The sequence below is a fragment of the Jaculus jaculus genome, chromosome 5, assembly GCF_020740685.1.
Source record: "Jaculus jaculus isolate mJacJac1 chromosome 5, mJacJac1.mat.Y.cur, whole genome shotgun sequence".
Lineage (NCBI taxonomy): Eukaryota > Metazoa > Chordata > Mammalia > Rodentia > Dipodidae > Jaculus > Jaculus jaculus.
Window position 1 is genome coordinate 2,034,353 of NC_059106.1, and position 21,626 is coordinate 2,055,978.

Consider the following 21,626-nt stretch of genomic DNA (forward strand, 5'->3'; position numbering starts at 1 on the left):
TTAGAGGTCCCTGGTCTCTTATTCTCTTTCCAGAGTGTCTGCGTCATATTAACAGATCAATCTCCTGTCTCTGCTTTTCGCTATTGCCTAGCTAACTGGCCTATTGAGGAAGGTTGGCTGACCTGGCATGATGAGCCTGCCAGAGTGCAGGCTCTGACCCTGACAGCTCTATTAACATTATCTCTCATGGTTTTTAACTTTTTAAAGATTACGCTGGTGAACCATGTTCTGGTTTTGCTATCATAGATAACCCACTTAAATAGTGTGCCATTAATCACTTGCTATTTTACAGCCTCAGCTGTAGTTATAAAATCAGGGTTCTGTCCATGTCCTTCTAACAGTGTCCTGACCATGGAGTCCTGTTGGAAAGCTCTCCTCCTGGTCATCCTGAGTGCTTCATGCCAGGGGTTCCACTGGGTATCTGACAGGAACTTCATTTCAGCTGCTGGACCTCTAACCAGGGATGTGAAACGCACCCTAAGCAATCCCCTGGGCAACCAGGGCTCTGATTCTACAGCTGGGGACAAGGACATTTACGTATGCCACCAACCACTGCCTGCTTTTCTGCCAGGGTACTTCAGCAGCCTTCATGCCAGTAAGATAACCCATTACAAAGTATTTCTGCCATGGGCACAGCTTCTCCCAACAGGCAGCTCCAAGAGCCCCGAGAAGAACACGGTGCGCTGCTACCGGCAACTCCTGGAGGTTCTCAAGGCTGCCCAGCTTCAGCCCATGGTTGTCCTGCATCACCAGATGCCACCCCCCAGCACGGTCCAGACAGCAGAGGCCTTCTCTGACCTATTCGCTGAGTACGCCACCTTCGCCTTCCACACCTTTGGGGACCTCGTTGGGACCTGGTTCACCTTCAGTGACCTGCAGGAAGTGACCCTGGGTCTTCCCCACCAGGCCTCCAAAGCATCCCATCTTCAGACCCTCACTGATGCCCACAGGAAAGCCTTTGACATTTACCACAAGCATTATGCTTCGCAGGGTAAGTGCCCAGTCATTCACGGCTGGTGTGCATGCCACCTTCACCACCCACCTCTCAACCTCCTTACAGCAGGATGTTAGGGGGCGTTTCCTCTATCTACTTCCAGGAGATGCCTCACATGGTGCATTTGTGAGGGATCAATAAATAATGTATGATTTGGGGTTGAGGAGATGGCTCAGTTCGTAAAGTGCTTTTAAAAAAAAAATTATTTATTTATTTGACAGAGAAAGAGGGACAAGGAGAGAGAGAATAGGTGCACCAGGGCCTCCAGCCACTGCAAACGAACTCCAGATGCATGCACCCCCTTGTGCATCTAGCTTATGTGGGTCCTGGGGAATCAAACAGGGGTCTTAGGCCTTGAAGGCAAATGCCTTAACCACTAAGCCATTTCCCCAGCCCTTTATCTTTTTTTATGTTTATTTATTTGCAAGCAGAGAGAGATTGAGAGAAGATAGAATGGGCAAGCCGGGGCCTCCAGCCACTGCAAACAAACTCCAGATGCAAGCACCCCCTTGTGTATCTGGCTTACATGGGTCCTGGGGAATTGAATCCTGGTCACCAGGCTTTGGCGACAAGAGCCTTAACCACTGAACCATCTTTCCAGCCCTATAAAGTGCTTTCTGTTCAAGCATGAGGACCTGAGTTTGGATAGCCAGCACCCATGTAAAAGCCAGGGCTGGCAGCCTGTCTGTAATCCAGAAATGAGGAGGCACGCAGGAGGGTCTCTGGGACTTGCAGGCTAGCTAGTCTGGCTAAATTGGTGACTTCCAGGTTCAGTGAGAGACTCTGCTTCAGAATTAAGGTGGAGATGGGGGAGATGGTTCAGGGGATAAAGTGCTTGCCATGCAAGTGTGTGCACCTGAGTTCCATTCCTCAGAACCAACGTAAAGCTAAATAGAGTTGTGTTTTGTGTGTGTGTGTGTTGCTAGGAATTAATCCCAGGGACTCATTCATGCTAGACAAGTGTTCCACCACTGAGCTACACCCTAGCCTCTCATTAATCTCATTTTCACTGTTATAGTTATATTGTGGTGAATATTCCTATATATATTCTTGGCCACTATCTGACCAAGTCTTCTGATGGGTTCTTAAAACCAAAATTAGCTTGGGGTGGTGGCCTACACATGTAATCCTAACACTCAGGAAGAGCTGACTCAAGAAGATTGCAAGTTCAAGGCCAACCTGGACCACATAACAAAGCCCTGTCCAAACAAAAGAAGAGGAAGAAGGAGGAGGAGAAGGGAGAAAAGAAAAGCAAAAAAGAGGACAAAAGTATTAAAAAAAAATAATGGGTAAAAATATCTGCATTGCCGGGCGTGGTGGCACACGCCTGTAATCCAAGCACTCGGGAGGCAGAGGTAGGAAGATCACTGTGAGTTCAAGGCCACCCCAGACTACATAGGTCAGTCTGGGCTACCTCAAAAAACAAAAAACAAACAAAAAAAATCAGCATTATTTTATTATTTATTTGTTTGGTACAGAGAAAGAGGCAGAGAGAGGGAGAGAATGGGCATGCTAGGGCCTTCAGCCACTGCAAACAAACTCCAGATACACATGTCTCCTTGTACACCTGGCTTATGTGGGTCCTGGAGAATTGAACCAGTATTCTATGGCTTTGCAGGCAAACACCTTAATTGCTAAGCCATCTCTCCAGCCCCCAAAATCTGCATCATTTAAGATTTCAGAGCACAGGTGCTAAACTAGGTGTTGGAGCACACAACCATAATCCCAGCCCTCAGGCTGTGGAGTCAGGAGGATCAGGGGTTCAAAACTATCCTTGGCTATGTAGTAAGTTTAAGGCCAGCCTAGGCTACATCATAAAACCCTGCCTCAAGAAAATAAATTAAAACCAAACTAAAAGCATACTAAGTTATTCCAACAGTTATAAAAGTGTTCTGATTCTATTCTTCCAGGTTTACATAACCTATTCATTAAAAAACACGTGTGACTGGCGAAATGGCTTAGCAGTTAAGGCACTTGTCTGTGAAGCCTGAGGACTCACATTCACCTCTCCAGGTCCCATGTAAACCAGACGCACAGTGACACAAGTGCACTAGGACACATGCACACAATGGGACACACACATCTGCAGTTTGATTGCAGGGGCTGGAGGCCCTGGTGTGCCGATCCCCCTCCCATAAAAAAGGCAGTCTGTTGGGCTTGCCTCAAAAAAAATAATGTGTGTCTGTGTGTGGTGTATGTCTGAATAGTGTACGTGTTGTATGTGGAATGCCAGGTGTCTCCCACATCCAATACTCGGTGTGGTTCCTTGACATGGAGTCTCTTACTGGCCCTGGAGCTTGCAGTTTTTGTGAACATTAGTGATTCTCTGCTCTCTGCTCTCCACAGGACTGGGGTTACAGACAGGTGTGGCCACACCCAGCTGTCCATGTGGGTTCTGGGGTCTGCACTCAGGTGGTTTTCTGGCCCCTCAGGCCCTCATGCTTGCACAGGAAGCATTCTAACCTGCTGAGCTGTCTCTCCAGCCTCTCTTTTTTCCTTTATATGCATATATGTATATTTTGCACATGTGTATGTGTGGTGATATGGCTTGTGTGCAGGTGTGCATATCCCATGAGCATGTGTGTGAAGACCAGAGGAGAACACTGGCTGGCTTTCTGTCACTCAGCCCCATGTTTCTTTGAGACAAAGTCTCTCACTAAACTTGGAGCTGCTGTTTTGGTCAGACTGGCTGACCAGCTAGCCCGAATGATCCTCTGGTCTCTATCCCCACAGGACTGGGGTTACAGGTGTGCATGGCCATGCCCCGCTGCTGAAATGGGTGCTGGAGTCACACTCAGAGCAAATGAGGCCCTTTCGGCTCCTCATGCTTGTGCAGCAAGGGCTCCTGCTTGCTGAGCCATTTATCTCCCTAGTCCCTCTTGTTTTGGAGGTGTTAGCTGTTTGTTTGAAGCAGAGTCTCACTCTAGCCCAGGCTGACCTGGAAGTCACTCTGTAGCCCCAAGTTGGCCTTAAACTCCTGACAATCCTCCTCCCTCAGCCTCTCAAGTGCTGGGATTAAAGGCATGAGCAACCACATCTGGCTGCCTTTTTTTTTTTTTTTTTTTTTTTTTTGAGACAGGTTCTCATGTAGCCCAAATTAGCCTCAAACTTGCTATGTAGTTGAAGACAGCCTTGATCCTCTGATTTGCTTGCCTTTGTGTCCTGAGTTATGGGAGGACACCAGAATGCTCAGTTTATGAAGGACTGGGTTAAACCCAAGGCTTCATGCATGCTAGACAAACACTCTACTGACTGAGCTACATCCTCAGGCCTGTCTGATTTTACTGTCATGAATAGGCTGGGTTATGGGTTTAGGGGAGGAAGATCACAGAAGTGTCATATTTTATTTATTTATAGATTTATTTATTTATTTATTTATTTTGGTTTTTTCAAAGTAGAGTCTCACTGTAGCCCAGGCTGACTTGGAACTTACTCTGTAGTCTCAGGCTGGCCTCGAACTCACAGCGATCCTACTACCTCTGTCTCCTGAGTGCTGGTATTAAAGATGTATGTCACCATGCTTTGCTTTTTTCCCTTAAAGACTGGCTTAGGGTTGGTCTGAAAATCCTGGGCTTAAATGATCCTCCCATCTCAGCCTCTCAAGTACTAGGACTAAGGTGCAAGACATTATGCCCAGCTTTTTTTGAATTAAATTTAATTTGTTTTTTATTTTTTTATTTGAGAGCGACAGACACAGAGAGAAAGACAGATAGAGGGAGAGAGAGAATGGACATGCCAGGGCTTCCAGCCTCTGCAAATGAACTCCAGATGCGTGCGCCCCCTTGTGCATCTGGCTAATGTGGGACCTGGAGAACCAAGCCTCGAACCGGGGTCCTTAGGCTTCACAGGCAAGCGCTTAACCGCTAAGCCATCTCTCCAGCCCTTAATTTGTTTTTTATTAACAACTTCCATGATTATAAAAAATACCCCATGGTAATACCCCCCCCCACTTACCCCTTTGAAACTCCACTCTCCATCATACCCCCTCCCCATCTCAATCAGTCTTTTACTTTGATGTCATGATCTTTTCCTCCTCTTATGATGGTCTTCTGCAGGTAGTGTCAGGCACTGTGAGACCATGGATATCCAGTATGCCCAGTTTTAAAGGGACATTTTTAGCACATCCTGTCATGTGTCTATACTACCAATATAACATGACCACTGACATTAGACGCTTGGCTAAAATGGTGCTTGTCAGACTTATTCTCTCTTTACACTAGATGTAGGGAACTATTTCTCCCTATTCCAAACTTTCTCTTTGGGGTGTGTGTTTGTGCAGGCACACATGTGCCACTGTGAGTTTGTGGAGGTCAGGTGATAACTTGAATGTCAGTCCTTACCTTATACCTGATTTGAGGCAGGTTCTCTCATTGTTCACCACTCTATTCACCAGGCTAGCTGGTCTGTGAACTTCCAGGAAATTCCTATGCCAAAGGTTCAATTCTCCAGGACCCACATAAGCAGATACACAAGAGGGCACATGCATCTAGAGTTCATTTGAAGTGGCCAGAGGTCCTGGTGCACCCATTCTCTCTCTCTCTACCTGCCTATTTCTCTCTCTCTCTCAAATGAATAAATAAAAATAAGCTTTAAAAAAAGTAGCTCTTTAAAAAAAAGTTACTAGAAGCCAGGTGTTGGTGCATACCTTTAAGGCTAGCACTCAGGCAGAGGTAGGAGGATTGCCATGATTTCGAGCCCTGCCAGTTCTAAGAACATTGTGGCATATGCCTATAATCCCAGTGCTCAGGAGGATGAGGCAAGAGGATTAAGAGTTTGAGACCAGCCTGGAAGACAGAGCCAGCAAGACTACATAGTAAGACCCTGTTTCAACATCTTCCCACCTTCCCATCAAAATGGGCTAAGGACTTGAGTAGACATCGCTCCAAAGAATATATGCAAATAGTCAATAAGCACATGATCATTGCTGTGAGGAAGGGAGAGATGCGTGAACACCCATCGGGTAGGGAGGAGAAGCTGCCCACACAGCACTGCCGTTTGCACAGCACCAGCTCACACTCCAGGACAACCTGGGAACCTCCATCCTTCTCCCACAATAGCTGCTTGAAGAACTGATACTGGAAGTTCTATATGAAATCGAGCACTTTGAAATGTTAGGCACAGGGCTGGAGAGATGGCTTAGCAGTTAAGCGCTTGCCTGTGAAGCCTAAGGACCCCAGTTTGAAGCTCGATTCCCCAGGACCCACGTTAGCCAGATGAACAAGGGGGCGCACACATCTGGAGTTTGTTTGCAGTGGCTGGAGGCCCTGGCGTGCCCATTCTCTCTCTATATATGCCTCTTTCTCTCTCTGTCTGTTGCTCTCAAATAAATAAATAAAAATAAACAAAGTTTAGCAGGGTGTGGTGGCACACGCCTTTAATCCCAGCACTCGGGAGGCAGAGGTAGGAGGATTGCCGTGAGTTCAAGGCCACCCTGAGACTCCATAGTGAATTCCAGGTCAGCCTGGGCTAGAGTGAGACCCTACCTCAAAAAAAAAAAAAAAATTGAAATGTTAGGCACAGGCCGAGCACACATGTTCTGTGTATGCTGATAGGAAGATTGGCTGAAGTGCAGAACCTATGGGAAGTGGCTCCACCAGGTCAATCAGTAAATAACTCGACAAGCTATCTTATCAGAATGAAGAACTGTCTCCAGGAGACATTCCCTACTCAGAAGTTTCCAAAGTTCCTTTCTGATTATCAGAATAAGCAATAGGAATCAGCTCAGTGACAGTGCTTGCCTACTATGGGTAAGGTCCTGTGTTCAATCTCCAGCACCCTAAACACACGCACGCATGCACGCACGCACTGTTGTGATTGGTGATGGGTTTTAATGGTGATTGGATGGGGAATCTCATACTACAGCTAATAGGCATGCAAGAGGCAAGCCAGTCATTTAACAAACACATTTTTAAAAAACTATAAAAAGTAGGGCTGGAGAGATTGCTCAGTGGTTAAATCACTTGCCTGCAAAGCCTAAGGACCCTGGTTTGATTCCCCAGTACCCACAAAGAGCCAGATGCACAGGTGGTCCATACATCTGGAATTCTTTGGCAGTGACTAATGGCCCTTATTGGCTTGTGCTCTCTCTTGCGTGCTTTCTCTCTCTCTCTCCACCTCTTTCTCTCTCACTGTCTCTCAAATAGATAAATAGATAAAATATTTTTTAAGGGCTGGAGAGATGGCTTAGTGGTTAAGCGCTTGCCTGTGAAGCCTAAGGACCCTGGTTCGAGGCTCAATTCCCCAGGTCCCACGTTAGCCAGATGCACAAGGGGGCCCATGCATCTGGAGTTCGTTTGCAGTGGCTGAAGGCCCTGGCGGGTCCATTCTCTATATATATCTGCCTCTTTCTCTCTGTCTGTCACTTTCAAATAAATAAATAAAAATAAACAAAAATATTTTAAAAAATATTTTTTAAGTTAAAAAAGCTAGAAAAAGTCAGTGTTCTGATCTGAAGTCACTCAGTTGGTAGACTGCTTGCCTAGCATGTACTAAGTCGTAAGTTCCATCCTCATCACCATATAAACTGGGTATGGTGTTACCTACCTGTAATCCAGCATTTCAGAGGTAGAGGCACGAGTATTGGGAGTTAAAGATCATCCTCAACTACACAGCAAGTTTGAGGCCAGCCAGGGACATGTGACACCCTGTTTCAAACAAACAATAAACTGAGGCCAGGAAGATAGTTGTCATTTGTGGGCTCGCCTTGTGTTGCAGTCAGGTTCGCATTGCTGGCAGAAATCATCCGACCAAGAACAGCTTGTGGGAAAAAGAGGTTTATTTTGGCTTACAGGCTCAAGGGGAAGCTCCACAATGGCAGGGAAAACAGTGGCATGAGCAGAGGGTGGACATCACTCCCTGGCCAACATAAGGTGGGCAATAGCAACAGGGGAGTGTGCCAAACACTGGCAAGGTGGAAACTGGTTATAATACCCATAAAACTGCCCTCAACAACTGCCTCCAGGAGGCATTAATTCCCAAATCTCCTTCAGCTGGGAACCTAGCATTCAGAACACCTAAGTTTATGGGGGACACCTGAATCACACCACCACATTTCACCCCTGGCCCCCATAAACTGATATCCATACATGATGTAAAATACAATGCATTCAGCCCAACTTTAAAAGTCCCTATAATTTTTATCAATCCTAATGATGTTCATACATCCCCACAGCACAAGGTCTTTTAACTGAGCCATAATACCAGAAAAATCCCCCCCAAACCCATAATGGTACAGGATAAAATTCACATTGCAAAAGACATTGGGCAAAGCAAAGAAATATTCAATCAATACAAGATTTAAAATAACCAGGGCAAACATCAAACTCTGTAACTCCAAGTCCAACAACTCTAAATCTCTTAAAAAAAAAAACAAACAAACAAACAAACAAAAAAAACTCTAAATCTCTAAGTCCAAGTCTGATAATTCTAACCAGAGTTCCAATTCTGCCCCTCCAGCTATGCTACTCACAGTCCTGGAGAACTTCATCTGGGGCAGGCAGCTTTCCTTAGCAGCCATTTTGTGGTCCCGGCATCTCCACTGGGTCTCCACTGTAATCCACAATTCATCCTCATGGCTCCATCGGGTCTCCATGCAGGCATCCAGCAAACCTGCTTCACACTGCCCATGGCCATTTCCAAAACATGGTCATAAGACCATGTTGCAAATTCAATGACCCGCTCTTTCCTGTAATTCTTATACTCCACAATACCAGGTGGGGTGCCAATTTGTTAATCCAGGGGGAATAAAGCAGACTTTGAAGAATGGACACTCCTTGAGCACTCAGGCCCCTTCAAAAGACTGCATTCTTTCTGTTGTCCCAATGCAGGTCAGCTGGCCCAATCTCTATGGTTGTAACCCCTCATACAATTACAGCTGAACAGGCAAAAGTTTCGGCCCAAAGATTTCATTTTTTCTGTGCCATATCCCTCTGCTCACACAAGTTCATTTCTACACAAAGCAACCCTGCACAACTTCTCAGGACACAGGCATAACAGCAAGTTTCTCACACAAACTGCTAGCCCAGTTCAAGCAAAGTTCTTTCTCACCCTCATAAGCCAAACCTCACAGTCCATAGTTCTTACTGCATTCAGGCCTTTCAACTCTGACCAGAGTAGTCCATCAAGCTGTACTTGCAGCACTGCAAGCCATCTCCTAGGCCAAGGTTTCAAATCCTTCCACATTCCTCTTGAAAATCAGCTCCAAAAGGTCAAAGCCACACAGACAGGTTTCTGGCAGCAACCCCACTCCTCAGTACCACCTTACTGCTGCAGTCAGGTTCTCATTGCTGGCAGAAATCACCCAATCAAGAGCAGCTTGTGGGAAAAAACAGGTTTATTTGGTTTATAGGCTCAAGGGGAAGCTCCACGATGGCAGGGAAAGAGATGACATGAGCAGAGGGTGGACGTCACCCCTTGGCCAACATCAGGTGGACAATAGGAACAGGAGAGTGTGTCAAGTACTGGTATGGGGAAACTGGCTATAATACCCATAAACCCACCCCCAACAATACACTCCCTCCAGGAGGTGTTAACTCCCAAATCTCCATCAGCTGGGCACCTAGCAGTCAGAGCACCCAAGTTTATGGGAGGCACCTGAATCAAACCACCACACCTTGCAAGCATGAGGACCTGAGTCTGATACCCAGAATTCATATTTATTTATTTATTGGTGTTTTTAGGTATAGTCTCACTCTAGCCCAGGCTGGCCTGACATTCACTTTGTAGTCCCAAGCTGGCCTCGAACTCATGGCGATTCTTCTACCTCTGCCTTCTGAGTGCTAGGTTTAAAGGTGTGCACCACCACACCCAGCTCAGAATTTATTTATTTATTTATTTTTTATTTAAATTTTTTATTTATTTATTTGAGAGCGACAGACTCAGAGAGAAAGACAGATAGAGGGAGAGAGAGAGAATGGGCACGCCAGGGCTTCCAGCCTCTGCAAACGAACTCCAGATGCATGCGCCCCCTTGTGCATCTGGCTAACGTGGGATCTGGGGAACCGAGCCTCGAACCGGGGTCCTTAGTCTTCATAGGCAAGCGCTTAACCGCTAAGCCATCTCTCCAGCCCAGAATTTATATTTTTATTTAAAAACATTTTTTAAAATTTATTTGAGAGAGTGTGAAACAGAGAAAGAGGGAGAGAGAGATAGAGAGAGAGGCCAGGAGGCAGAGGTAGGAGGATCTCCATGAGTTCAAGGTCACTCTGAGACTACATAGTAAATTCCAGGTCAGCCTGGGCTAGAGTGAGATCCTACTTCAGGGGGAAAAAAGAGAAAGAGGAAAAAAAGAGAGACATAGAGGATGGGCATACCAGGGCCTCTAGCTACTGCAAACAAACTCCAGACTCATGCACCACCTTGTGCATCTGGCTTATGTGGGTCCTGGGGAATTGAGCCACGGTCCTTTGGCTTTGAAGGCAGGTGCCTTAACCGCTATCTCTCCAGCCCAGAACTCATATTTTAAAAGTCAGCATGGTATGGGGTGCCTGTAATCTCGTGCTGGGGAAGCAAAGATCCCTGGGTGGGAGCTCACTGGCCAATCAGTCTAACCTAATTGGTGATCTTGTTTTTTTTTTTTTTTTTCATTTTCTGAGGTAGGATCTTACTCTGACCTGGAATTCGCTATGTAGCCTCAGGCTAGCCTCAAACTCTGGGCAATCCTCCTACCTCTGCCTCCCTAGTGCTGGGATTCTAATTGGTGATCTTTAGACCAATGAGAGACTGTCTCAAAAATAGGTATACACAGCTGGAGTGATGGCTTAGAGGTTAAGGTGCTTGCTTGCAAAGCCAAAGGACCCAGGTTTGATTCCCCAGGACCCATGTAAAGCCAGATGCATAAGGTGGCGCATGCATCTGAAGTTCATTTGCAACAACTAGAGGTCCTCGTGCACCCATTCTCTCTGTCTCTATCTGCCTCTTTCTCTCTCTTTCTCTTTCAAACAAATAAAAATAAAATATTAACCAAAAAAATAGGTGTACCTAAGGATGACACCTGAGGGTGTCCTTTGGTCTTCCATGCACACATGTACATGCACACATATATACCCACACAAATGAACGTGCACTCACATGTATGACACCACACACATAACAAAATAAAAGGAGGGTTGTTAAGGGTTTCTCTTGCTGACACCCTGGGCAATTCTTCTTACTGTAAAGTCTTTGTATGTTTTATTTATTTATTTATTTTTAAGGTAGGATCTTGCTTTGGTTCAGACTGACCTGGAATTCACTCAGGCTGGCCTCTAACTCACAGCGATCCTGTCTTTGCCTCCCAAGTGCTGGGATTAAAGACATGCACCAGCACACCCAGCTAAAGGCTTTGTATGTTTTGATTCATACAACACATTCTGTATAGGGAACCATCATTTTTTTTCCTTTTTGTCATCTTTTTTTCTAAAATCTTTCAGCTGAAGTCATATATGTGATTTCTTAGAAATCCTTAGGGTTGGGGAGATGGCACAGTGGATAAAGCTCTCTCCACTCAAGCTGGAGTACCTGAGTTCAATCTCTAGACCCCACATAAAATGTCACAAAAAACCTTGGTGGGTTTCTGGAATCCTAGCATGCTGACGCCAGTGGTGAGATGGGAGGTTGAGCAGGAAAATTTCTCAGAAATTTATGGCTGGCACAGCGAGCAACAGCAGAGCAAGAAACCCACCTCAAATGAGGTGAACAGAGAGGACCAACCTGAAAGGTGCCCTCTAGCCTGTTTGTCTTCTGACCTCCACACATGCACTGTACCATGCACGTGCCTGCACGCACACACATACACACATGTAAAAAAAAAAATTTTAATAAGAAAATAAATGCTTTTGAAAGTCAACCAACTGGGGTCTGGTAGATTGCTCTGTGGTTAAAGGCAAAAGCCTATCAACTGCTCAGGGAAAGGAGGATAAGGAATGAGCCTCCGTGGCTCTGGTCAGCACTGCCCCGCTCACCCTCTCTTCCTCTGGCTGTTTCCAGGTGGAAAGCTGTCTGTGGTCCTGAGAGCTGAAGATGTCGCCGAGCTCCTGCTAGACCCATTCACATCTGCACTTGCCAAGGTGACAACAGCAGACAGACACAACTTCTGGAACATCTAGGGACAGTCAGGATTTTTAAAAAAAAATTTTATATTTTATTTATTTATTTAAGAGAGGGAAAGAGGCAAAGAGTGAAAGAGAGAGAGAGCAAGAATGAGAATGGGTGTGCCAGGGCCTCCAGCCATGGCAAACGAACTCCAGATGCATGTGCCACCTTGTGCATCTGGCTAATGTGGGTCCTGAGGAATAGAACCAAGGTCCTTTGGCTTTGCAGGCACACACCTTAACCACTAAGCCATCTCTCCAACCCCGACAGTCAGGATTTTAAATTGTTAAAAATAAGCCAGGTTTTTATCTGCTTATTTGACACTTATGGGTGTGTTTTTTTTTTTCTTTTTTCAAGGCAGGGTCTCATCTAGCTAAGGTTAGCCTTGGGCTTCTGATCTTCCTACCTCTCCACCCTGAGTGTTGGATTACAGGCTTGCACCACTATGCCAATTTACGCAGTGCTCTGTGCATGCTAGGTAGGTCCTCTACCACTGACTCCCAGACCTGGTTTGACATTTTTTTTTTAAGATTTCTTATTTTTATTTATTTATTTGAGAACAACAGACAGAGAAAGAGGCAGAGAGAGAGAGAGAGAGAGAGAATGGGCACGCCAGGGCCTCCTGCCTCTTCAAACAAATCACAGATGCATGTACCATTTTGTGCATCTAGCTTCATATGAGTACTGGGGGATTAAACTCGGGCTATCAGACTTTGCAAGCAAGTGTCTTTAATCACTGAGCCATCTATACAGCCCTGGTTCAATATTTATATTTCTTATTTTTATTTATTTATTTATTTATTTGAGAGAGAGAGACCGGACATGCCAGGGTCTCTAGCCACTGCAAACAACCTCCAGACACATGCACCATATGTGCATCTGGCTTATGTGGGTCCTGGGGAATCAAACCTGGGTCTTTAGGCTTCACTGACAAGCACCTTAACCGTTAAGCCATTTCTCCAGCCCCCGATAGATTTCAATAAAAATGCCTCTTCTGAGTGGCATACAGTCTCTAGAGTCATAATTACCAAAAACAAAAATCTCATTATTTTAGCCAGCCCATGATTTCTCAGGTTTCAACTTGGCTACATTAAAAGAATATAAAATAGCTTACTAAAGAAGAGGTCAGTCTATATAGCAGACACTAGGGTCAAGGCTCATGGACTCCTAGCGTGCCCATCCCAATTTACATCTTCTATAACTTCTATAACTTCTCTGCTCTCTTTCTCTCTCAGACACAGACACACACTCAGAGAGAAAGAGAGAGAGAAATATGTGTGTGTGTGCATATGAGGAGGCCAGAGTATGCCCGGAGGGTCTCATTCATACACACACACACACACACACACACACACATATATACATATATGTGTGTGTGTGTGTGTGTGTATGTATGTGTGTGTGTGTATATACATACATACATATATATATATATATATAATTTTTTGGGGGGGGTTGAGGTAGGGTCTTGCTTTAGCCCAGGCCAACCTGTAATTCACTATGTAGTCTCAGGGTGTCCTCAAACTCATGGTAATCCTCCTACCTTTGCCTCTCTAGTGCTGGGATTAAAGGCATGTGCCACCATGCCTGGCTAAAGATGATTTTTTTTAATTTAATTTTTATTTATTTATTTGGGAGAGAGAGGCAGATATAGAGAGAAAGACAGAATGGTAATACCAGGGCCTCCAACTGCTATAAATGAACTCTAGATGCATGTGCCACTTTGTGCATCTGGTTTACATGAGTACTAGAGAATCGAACTTGGGTCCTTAGGCTTTGGAGACAAGAGCCTTAACCACTAAACCATCTCTCCAGCCCAAGATGCATTTTATTTTTATTTATGATTATTATTATTTTGAGGTAGGGTCTCACTCTAGTCCAGGCTGACCTGGAATTCACTATATAGTCTCAGCATGGCCTCAAACTCCCAGTGATCCTCCTACCGCTGCCTGCCAAGAGCTAGGATTAAAGGTGTGCACCACCACGATTGGCTTTCTTTTATTTTATTTTTGTTTTTTTAAGGTAGGGTCTTACTCTAGCCCAGGCTGACCTGGAATCACTATGTAGTCTCAGGATGGCCTCGAACTCCCCGTAATCCTCCTACCTCTGCCTCCGGAGTGCTGGGATTAAAGGCATGCACCAGCACGCCCATCTTAACTATAATTTTTGTTGGTTGTTTATTTTTTGAGGTGGGGTCTCACTCTAGCCCGGCTGACCTGGAATTCAGTATATAGTCTCAGGTGGCCTTAAACTTGGGGCAATCCTCCTACCTCTGTTCCTAGGATTAAAGGCATGTGCTACCACACCCAGCTTAATTATAATTTTTAAAAGAAAAAAACATCTGAGCAAGCAGATAGCTTTGCCTGCTGCTGTCAGCTAGGCAGTGTGGGCTGTCCTCAGATTCTGCAGCCCTGGCGCCATGGAGACCCTGCAAGCTTTCTGGTGTCTGCATAGCTGTGGGCCACACAAGCCAGGGTCCACTTTTCAGATTTACCACTTCAGGAACTTAAAGCCCAGTGGCGATAAGGTTCTGGATAAACAGATCTCTGCCTGCTTGCTTGGCCAGGATGCCCTCTAAATTACTTTACAAAGGGCCATAATCGCTATCAGGGGATCAAAAGCTGATCGGAAAAGTGCTTGTCCAACAGCAGCCTTTGAACCGCTCTCTCTGCCTGTGTGTGGTGCGCGCTGCTCCCCGGTAACCCAGCAGCCCAAGGTGATATCAGGGCCCTTCTGGGTAGGACCCTCCCCCATCAACATGATCCCCCAACCAGGGCAAGAAGGGGCTTCCAACAATGGCCATGCCGACCTCTCTGTCTCTGCCTCACTTCCTGTCTTACCTTGTATGTAGCCTATGCTCACTTCCTGCATAGTACACTACACCCTCCTGGTGTCCTTCCTGTCCTCCTGCCACCCTCAGATCTTTCACCAAAGTCCCCATATTGCTAAAGTCCACGTGAGTGTGTGCTCCATAGGGATGTTGGTTCCCGGTCACTCAGCCAAGGAGCTGGGTCCTCGCCAGGACCCTTAGACATTTGTTTAAACCAGTGGTTCTCAGGGTTTGTTGTGGATCAGGACCACACAGAAAGCCAGTAAAGAAGAGACCTTGAGCTGGGAATGGGGCTCAGTGGGCAGAGGGCCTGCCCAGCATGCACAAAGCCCTGGGTTCCATCCCCATCTCCACAAAGATGGGGTATGGAGGCATATGCCAGTGATCCCAGCATTTGAGAAGTGGAAGTAAGAGGATTAGAAGTTCAAGGTCATCCTCAGACAACATACTTATTAAGTTTGAGGTTAGCCTGAGCTTCATGAGACACTGTCTCAAAAGGAGAGAGAGTGAGACTTAGTATGGGGTCGACCTGAGCCTCCAAAGGTGTCCCAAAACCTTAGGCGAGTCTAATCTCCCCAAGGTTTGAGATCCCTCATGTGGGCTTTCCTTAAAGCCCTTTGAAGTTTCTGTCTTTTCTGCAAGCACTTGCTGTATTTATTATTAACCCAGAGCAATCCTCCTACCTCTGCCTCTCAAGTGCTGGGATTAAAGGCGTGTGCGCTACCACGCCCGGCTCCTTCTTTTTTTTTTGTTTTCTTTTGTTTTACGAGGTAGGGTCTCACTTTAGCTCAGGCTGACCTGGAATTCTCTATGCAGTCTCAGGGTGGCCTCGAACTCACAGTGATCCTCCTACCTCTGCCTCCTGAGTGCTGGGATTAAAGGCATGTGCCACCACTCCCAGCTGTGGCTCCTCCTTCTGAATTGAAAGTTTCTGCAGGTCTTATTTATCTTTCCATGTGAGAATTATACATGTGCATGTTCGTGTGTGTTCTTGGGTATAAACATGCACGTGTGTACATGGATGTGTGTGGAGGCCAGAGGAAAACCTCAGATGTCATTTCTCAGGCATCATCAACTTTTTTTGAGACAGGGTCTCTCATTAACCTAGAACTTAACTAGATGAGACTAACTGGCCAGCAAGCCCCAGGGATCCTGCTGTCTTCCCTTCCTCAGTGTTGGGATTATAGGTGTGTGCTACTTTGCCCAATTTCTTGAAATATTTATTTACTTAGGTATTTGTTTGAGAGAGGAAAAGAGAGAATAAGTACACCAGGGCCTCTTGCTGCTGCAAACAAACTCCATACACACTTGCCATTTTGTGTATCTGGCTTTGTACTTGGGCACTGGGGAATCAAAGCCAGAGCAGCAGGCCTGGAAAGCACCTTTAACCACCGAACCATCTCTCAAGCCCATTGCCCAAGTTTTCTGTTTGTTTGCTTTTTTCAGGTACTGTCTCACTCTAGTCCAGGCTGACCTGGAATTCACTATGTGGTCTCAGGGAGGCCTTGAACCCATGGTGATCCTCCTACCTCTGCCTCCCAAGTACTGAGATTAAAGATGTGTGCCACCATGCCCCGCTGCCCAATTTGTTTTTTAGGGATTTGTCCTAGAATTGCTTGTTCTCCAATGACTTTCTTTCTCTTTCTTCCCAGGACTCGACTGACTTCCTCTCACTTGATTTGTCCTATGACTGTCAAGAAGTGGCAGATCTACCACAGAAGCTGAGTGAGCTACAGGTAATTTCAGTGTTTTTCCATATTGATGGTGAATGGATAGCTCATTTTTTTGTTTATCTTTGGGGTTTTTTGTTTGTTTATTTTGCTTTTTTGAGGTTAAGGTCTCACTCTAGCCCAGGCTGACCTGGAATTCACTAATAGACTGTGTAGTCTCAGAATAGCCTCGAATTCACAGAGATCTCCTACCTCTGCTTACTGGGAGCTGGGATTAAAGGTGGGCACCACCATACCCAGGGCTTTATCTTTGGTTTTTTTGAGACAGGGTTTCACTTTGTAACTCAGGTTGTGCTGTACTCACTATTAAGACCAGTCTAGCCTTGAACTCAGGGTAATCTGCCTGCCTCAGCATAGGCATGAGCCATCACTCCTGGCTGTTTTTGTATTTTTTAAAAACTAATTTTAGGGCTGGAGAGATGGCTCAGTAGTTAAGGTGCTTGCCTGCAAAGCCTAACAACCTGGGTTCGATTCCCCAGAACCCATGTAAAAAGCCAGATAAAAGTGGTGCGTACATCTGAAGTTTGTTTGCAATAGCTAGATGCCCTGGTGTGACCATTCTCTCTCTGCTTGCAAATAAATAAATGAATATTTTTACTTATTTACATGATAGAGAGGCAGGACAGACAGAGAAAGTATGGTTGTTCCAAGGCCTCCTGTCACTGAAAACAAACTCCAAATGCCTGCATATACATTGTACATCTGTTTTTACGTGGGTATTAGGGTGGCCTTGAACTCACGGCGATCCTCCTACCTCAGCCTCCCTAGTGCTGGGATTAAAGGTGTGCGCCACCACGCCCAGCACTTATTTTTTTAGACAGAGTTTCTCACTGAACGTGGAGCTCCTCATTCAGCTGGTCTAGAAAGCCATCAAGCCCTGAGATTCCTGTCTTTGCCTCCCAAGTGCTGGGGTTACAGGCTCACACCACTACTACTGGCATTTAAATAGGTTGTAGGGATTCAAATTCAAGTCCTCATGCCTGGGCAGGAAGCATTTTACTGACTGAGCCATTGGCCTGGCCCAAGGATAGCTGATTAGACATTATTACTTGGGTAAATGTGTGAACTGGGCTTCCACCAAAAGTTGGGAGACCTGAGCTATAGCTGAGAACTTCCCACTGGAAGCATCTCTGCTAATTAAGAGTAACAGCGAGACAGAGGAGATAAGTGACCCCTTGCACTTCACCCAAGCCACAGCTGAATCCACAGAGGAATGGGGAGAACAAGAGTGCTGCTTCCATGCTGAACCTGGTCATCAGCACCAGGGTGCAGGAGACAACCCTGAGGACACACAACACCTACCAAAGCAGAGATCCAGAGGCTCCTAAGAGCTCATCACTGAAGTAGATGTAAAACTCACCCACCATGGCTCAGGGAATTGTGCAGAAGAGGGGGCAGAAAGATTGTAAGAGCCACAGGTTGAGACATCATGCCCAGAGGTATTCCCTTCCCCAAAAAACTAACTGACTGCTGCTCTCACAAAGTATAACCCACAACCCCATGGGGGATACCTGTAACCCCACTGAGGAGAGTCCCCAGCAGAATGGGAGCAGAGACAAGGGAAAAAAGGATACCAACACATGATGTATCCATACAAAGCATGTTGTTAATAATAATAATAATATTTTTAAAAGAAAAAGCAAGAGTAAGAGTGAGCAAGAACAAGAGTGGAGAAGAGCAAGAGTAAGGGTGAGTTTAGAAAGTGTCCACATAGCTCCTCTGCTCTCTGGTGTAGGAATCTGAAAGCTGAAATTCACTAATGGGTGCTGTATCAGTTTGTTTTGTATCAACTCCCCCAAAATTCCCGAGGCAGGCTAACTTTATAAAGAAAAGAGATTTTTAGCTGGGAAGATGGCTCAATTGATAAAGCACCTGCTGGCAACTCTGAGTTCCTGAGTTTGTGTGCGGGCATACACACACACACACACTCCAAAGAAACAAAGAAGCCAGGCGTGTCGCGGCTCACACCTTTAATCTCCGCACTCGGGAGGCATAGGTAAGAGGATCACTGTGAGTTTGAGGCCAGCCTTGGAATACAGAGTTAATTCCAGGTCAGCCGGGGCTAGAGTGAGACACTACCTGGACAAAAAAAAAAAAAGGAGGGAGAGATGAGATGGAGGAACAGATGGAGAGAGGAATGGAGGGAGGGAGGATTTATTTTGCTCACAGTTCTGGAGATTCAGTGGAGATGCAGGGACGCGGCGCTGCTCTCGAGAAGCAGGAAGTTACACAGAGACTGGGTTCCCGCAGTCTGAGAACATGAGTCCCACTGACCCGAAGACCTGCGGGTAAATCACCTCCCAACAGCGCCATCTTGAGGACTGTCTTTACTTTCTCACTGCTGTGGCCAAATAAATGCCTGTCGGAAGCAAGTTGAGGGCTGGAAGGCCTCTAGCGCGGGGAGTGCGGTCTGTCACCGCCCACGCCCGGCCGCCGCGGTGCGACGCGGAGGGGCTGCCGCTCAGTCGCGCTCTTGCCCTAAGTGCAGCCTGGTTGTGCCCCTGGTAGTGCCAGCACTTGGTGCCCGCAGGACGGTAAGACTGTCGAGGCCTCCTTGGCGACCTAGTGAATCAGGACCAGCCTAGGCTATAGGAGGCACTGTCTAAAAGTCAGGAAAGGTCCCGCCGCAAGTAGCTGTAAGGCTCCGTGGGTGAGGCGCTCACAGCCCAAGCATGAGGGCCTGAGTTTGCACAGTGCGAGGAGGGGAAGACAGGACAACGCCCAGGGCAAGAGGGCTAGCCTGGCTGAATAGGTGAGCTCAGGAGTCACTGAGAGATGGGTCTCAAAACAACCAGGTGGAAGTCTCTGGGCAGCTCCCATTGGGTGATTTGTGCTCACTAGAGAGTGCTCCTGGCCCCGTTGGGAGGTGGGGACCGGCAGCAGCCCTTGTCCCCAGCACATGGCGACTTGAGGAGCCTGCCGCTCTGCCAGGGCCAGGTGGTGCCATGCTCCAAGCAGCTGGGCATCCCTACAGTGAATTTTTCTGAACAAGTACTAGGCAATCTTCCAGCTGATGTGCCCACTGGCATTTATTTCATTGGACCAATGTTGGAAGTGGAGACGTCCATAAGATGGTGGTGAGCATGGCATGGAAGCCTTGCTACAAGAGCGCGAAAGCGTCCATGGAAACTTGCATCATCCACACCTTCAAAGAGGCCTTCTATGGGGAAATTTCCATGTGGCCGTTATTGGCTACCTCAGACCAGAAAAGAACTTTGATTCTTGTTTGTTGTTGTTGTTGTTTGTTTGTTTGTTTTTTGTTTTTCGAGGTAGGATCTTGCTGTCTAGCCTAGGCTGACCTGGCACTCACTCTGTAGTCCCAGGCTGGCTTTAAACTCACAGCAATCCTACCTCTGCCCCCGAGTGCTGGGATTAAAGGCATGTGCCACCATGCCGAGCCAGGTGTTTTGATGTTTTATTATTACAGATGTAAGGTTGTGTGCCATGTTTTACTTGTTGCCCTTGTGTGGCCATTCATCCTGGTGTCTGTTTCTAGAACTGCTTTAGTTTGAAGGGTCCTAGACACTTCCTGTCAAAAATTTTTTTAAGACAATAATCTTGTTTTTGTGTTATGTTTTCAGAGTATTCTTGTCATTTAGCATTTCTTGACTTTGGCTCCTTTCCTTTAAGTGGTTGTCTCCCTCACTCCTGCTCGGAACAGCCTGCAATGTGCACCTCAGACTGCCTCTGACTGTCCTTCCAGTCCCATCTTGTGGCAGGTGGTGAAGTGCATTTCTGCTTTGCACTGTCAGAAAAACAAAACAACACACTTCATCTACAGGCTGGCTTCCTTGGGATGTAAAGAGCACAAAGTCATTAATTTGTATGTACTACTTTCTTAAGTAAAATGCTTCCCCCACATAGGAAATCTTCTTCTTCTTCTCCTCCTCCTCCTCGTTCTTCTTCCTCTTTCTCTTCCTCTTCCTCTCCCCTTCCCCCCTCCCCCTCCTTCTTCTTCTTCTTCTTAATATTATTTGTTTGGTTTTTTGAGGTATGATCTCACTCTAGCCCAGGCTGACCTGGAATTCACTCTGTAGTCTCAGGTGGCCTTGAACTCACAGTGATCCTCCTACCTCTGCCTCCCAAGTGCTGGGATTAAAGGCGTGTGCCACCACGCCCAGCAGGAAATTTTTTTAAATTGTGGCCCTGTGTTCTAAAGCATAATCTAAGCCTGGGTAGCCTTGTATTCATAGCTAAATATAACCTCATGATAGTCCAAAGAGTACTTGTAGCTTAAGAAAGGTAGAAGGTTTTCATTAAACTTTATAACTTGCATTTTTCTTCTAAAGTTTGGCTGCTTGAATCCTTTTGCTTATATTGGCAGAAACTTGGAATTGTGGCTAGTTAGGAAACTAGCTTGCAGATAGCTTTGTGTTCTGTCTGATGGTCCACTGCACCAGGGCTCAAGGTGCTGGTGGGGAGGTGAGGTGGGAGGGTCGATGTTCATGCATGTCGAAGGTCATTGTAGAGCTACACATTGTCTTTTTTTGTTTGTTTACTTGTTTTGTTTTGAGGCCCAGGGGTTAACCTGGAGTCCACTATGTATTCTCAGGATGGTCTCGAACTCATGGTGATCCTCCTACCTCTGCCTCCCAAGTGCTGGGGTTAAAGGTGTGTGCCACCACACCAGCTGTTTTGTCTATTTTTTCTTTCTTTCTTCCTTTTTTTTGTTTTTCGAGGTAGGGTCTCACTCTAGCTGAGGCTGACCTGGAATTAACTATGTAGTCTCAGGGTGGCCTCAAACTCATGGTGCTCCTCCTACCTCTGCCTCCCGAGTGCTGGGATTAAAGGTGTGAGCCACCATGTCCAGCTTGTATGTGTCTATTTTTTTTGTGCTATTCTGAAATGGCTCAGGGCTGTGTGAATATTAGGCAAGTGTTCTACACCAAGCTACATCTTCAGCCCTGAAAATAAATATTTTAATGTTAGAAATTTCATACTTGAAAAAAGTCTCAATTATCAGTGGCTTTATGGAGCAAAGTCAAAAACAAACATGGGAAGT

General features: G+C 46.2%; 1 protein-coding gene across 1 annotated transcript in view; it reads left to right on the forward strand.

Moving 5' to 3' along the window:
• Positions 1 to 351: 351 nt before the first annotated feature.
• Lct (lactase) overlaps positions 352 to 21,626 on the forward strand; it is a 64,439-nt gene continuing 43,164 nt past the window's right edge. The window contains exons 1-3 of the mRNA XM_004668155.2: positions 352 to 991; positions 11,960 to 12,039; positions 16,547 to 16,630. Coding sequence (XP_004668212.2) covers positions 352 to 991; positions 11,960 to 12,039; positions 16,547 to 16,630 — 804 coding nt within the window. The remainder of the gene's footprint in view (positions 992 to 11,959; positions 12,040 to 16,546; positions 16,631 to 21,626) is intronic.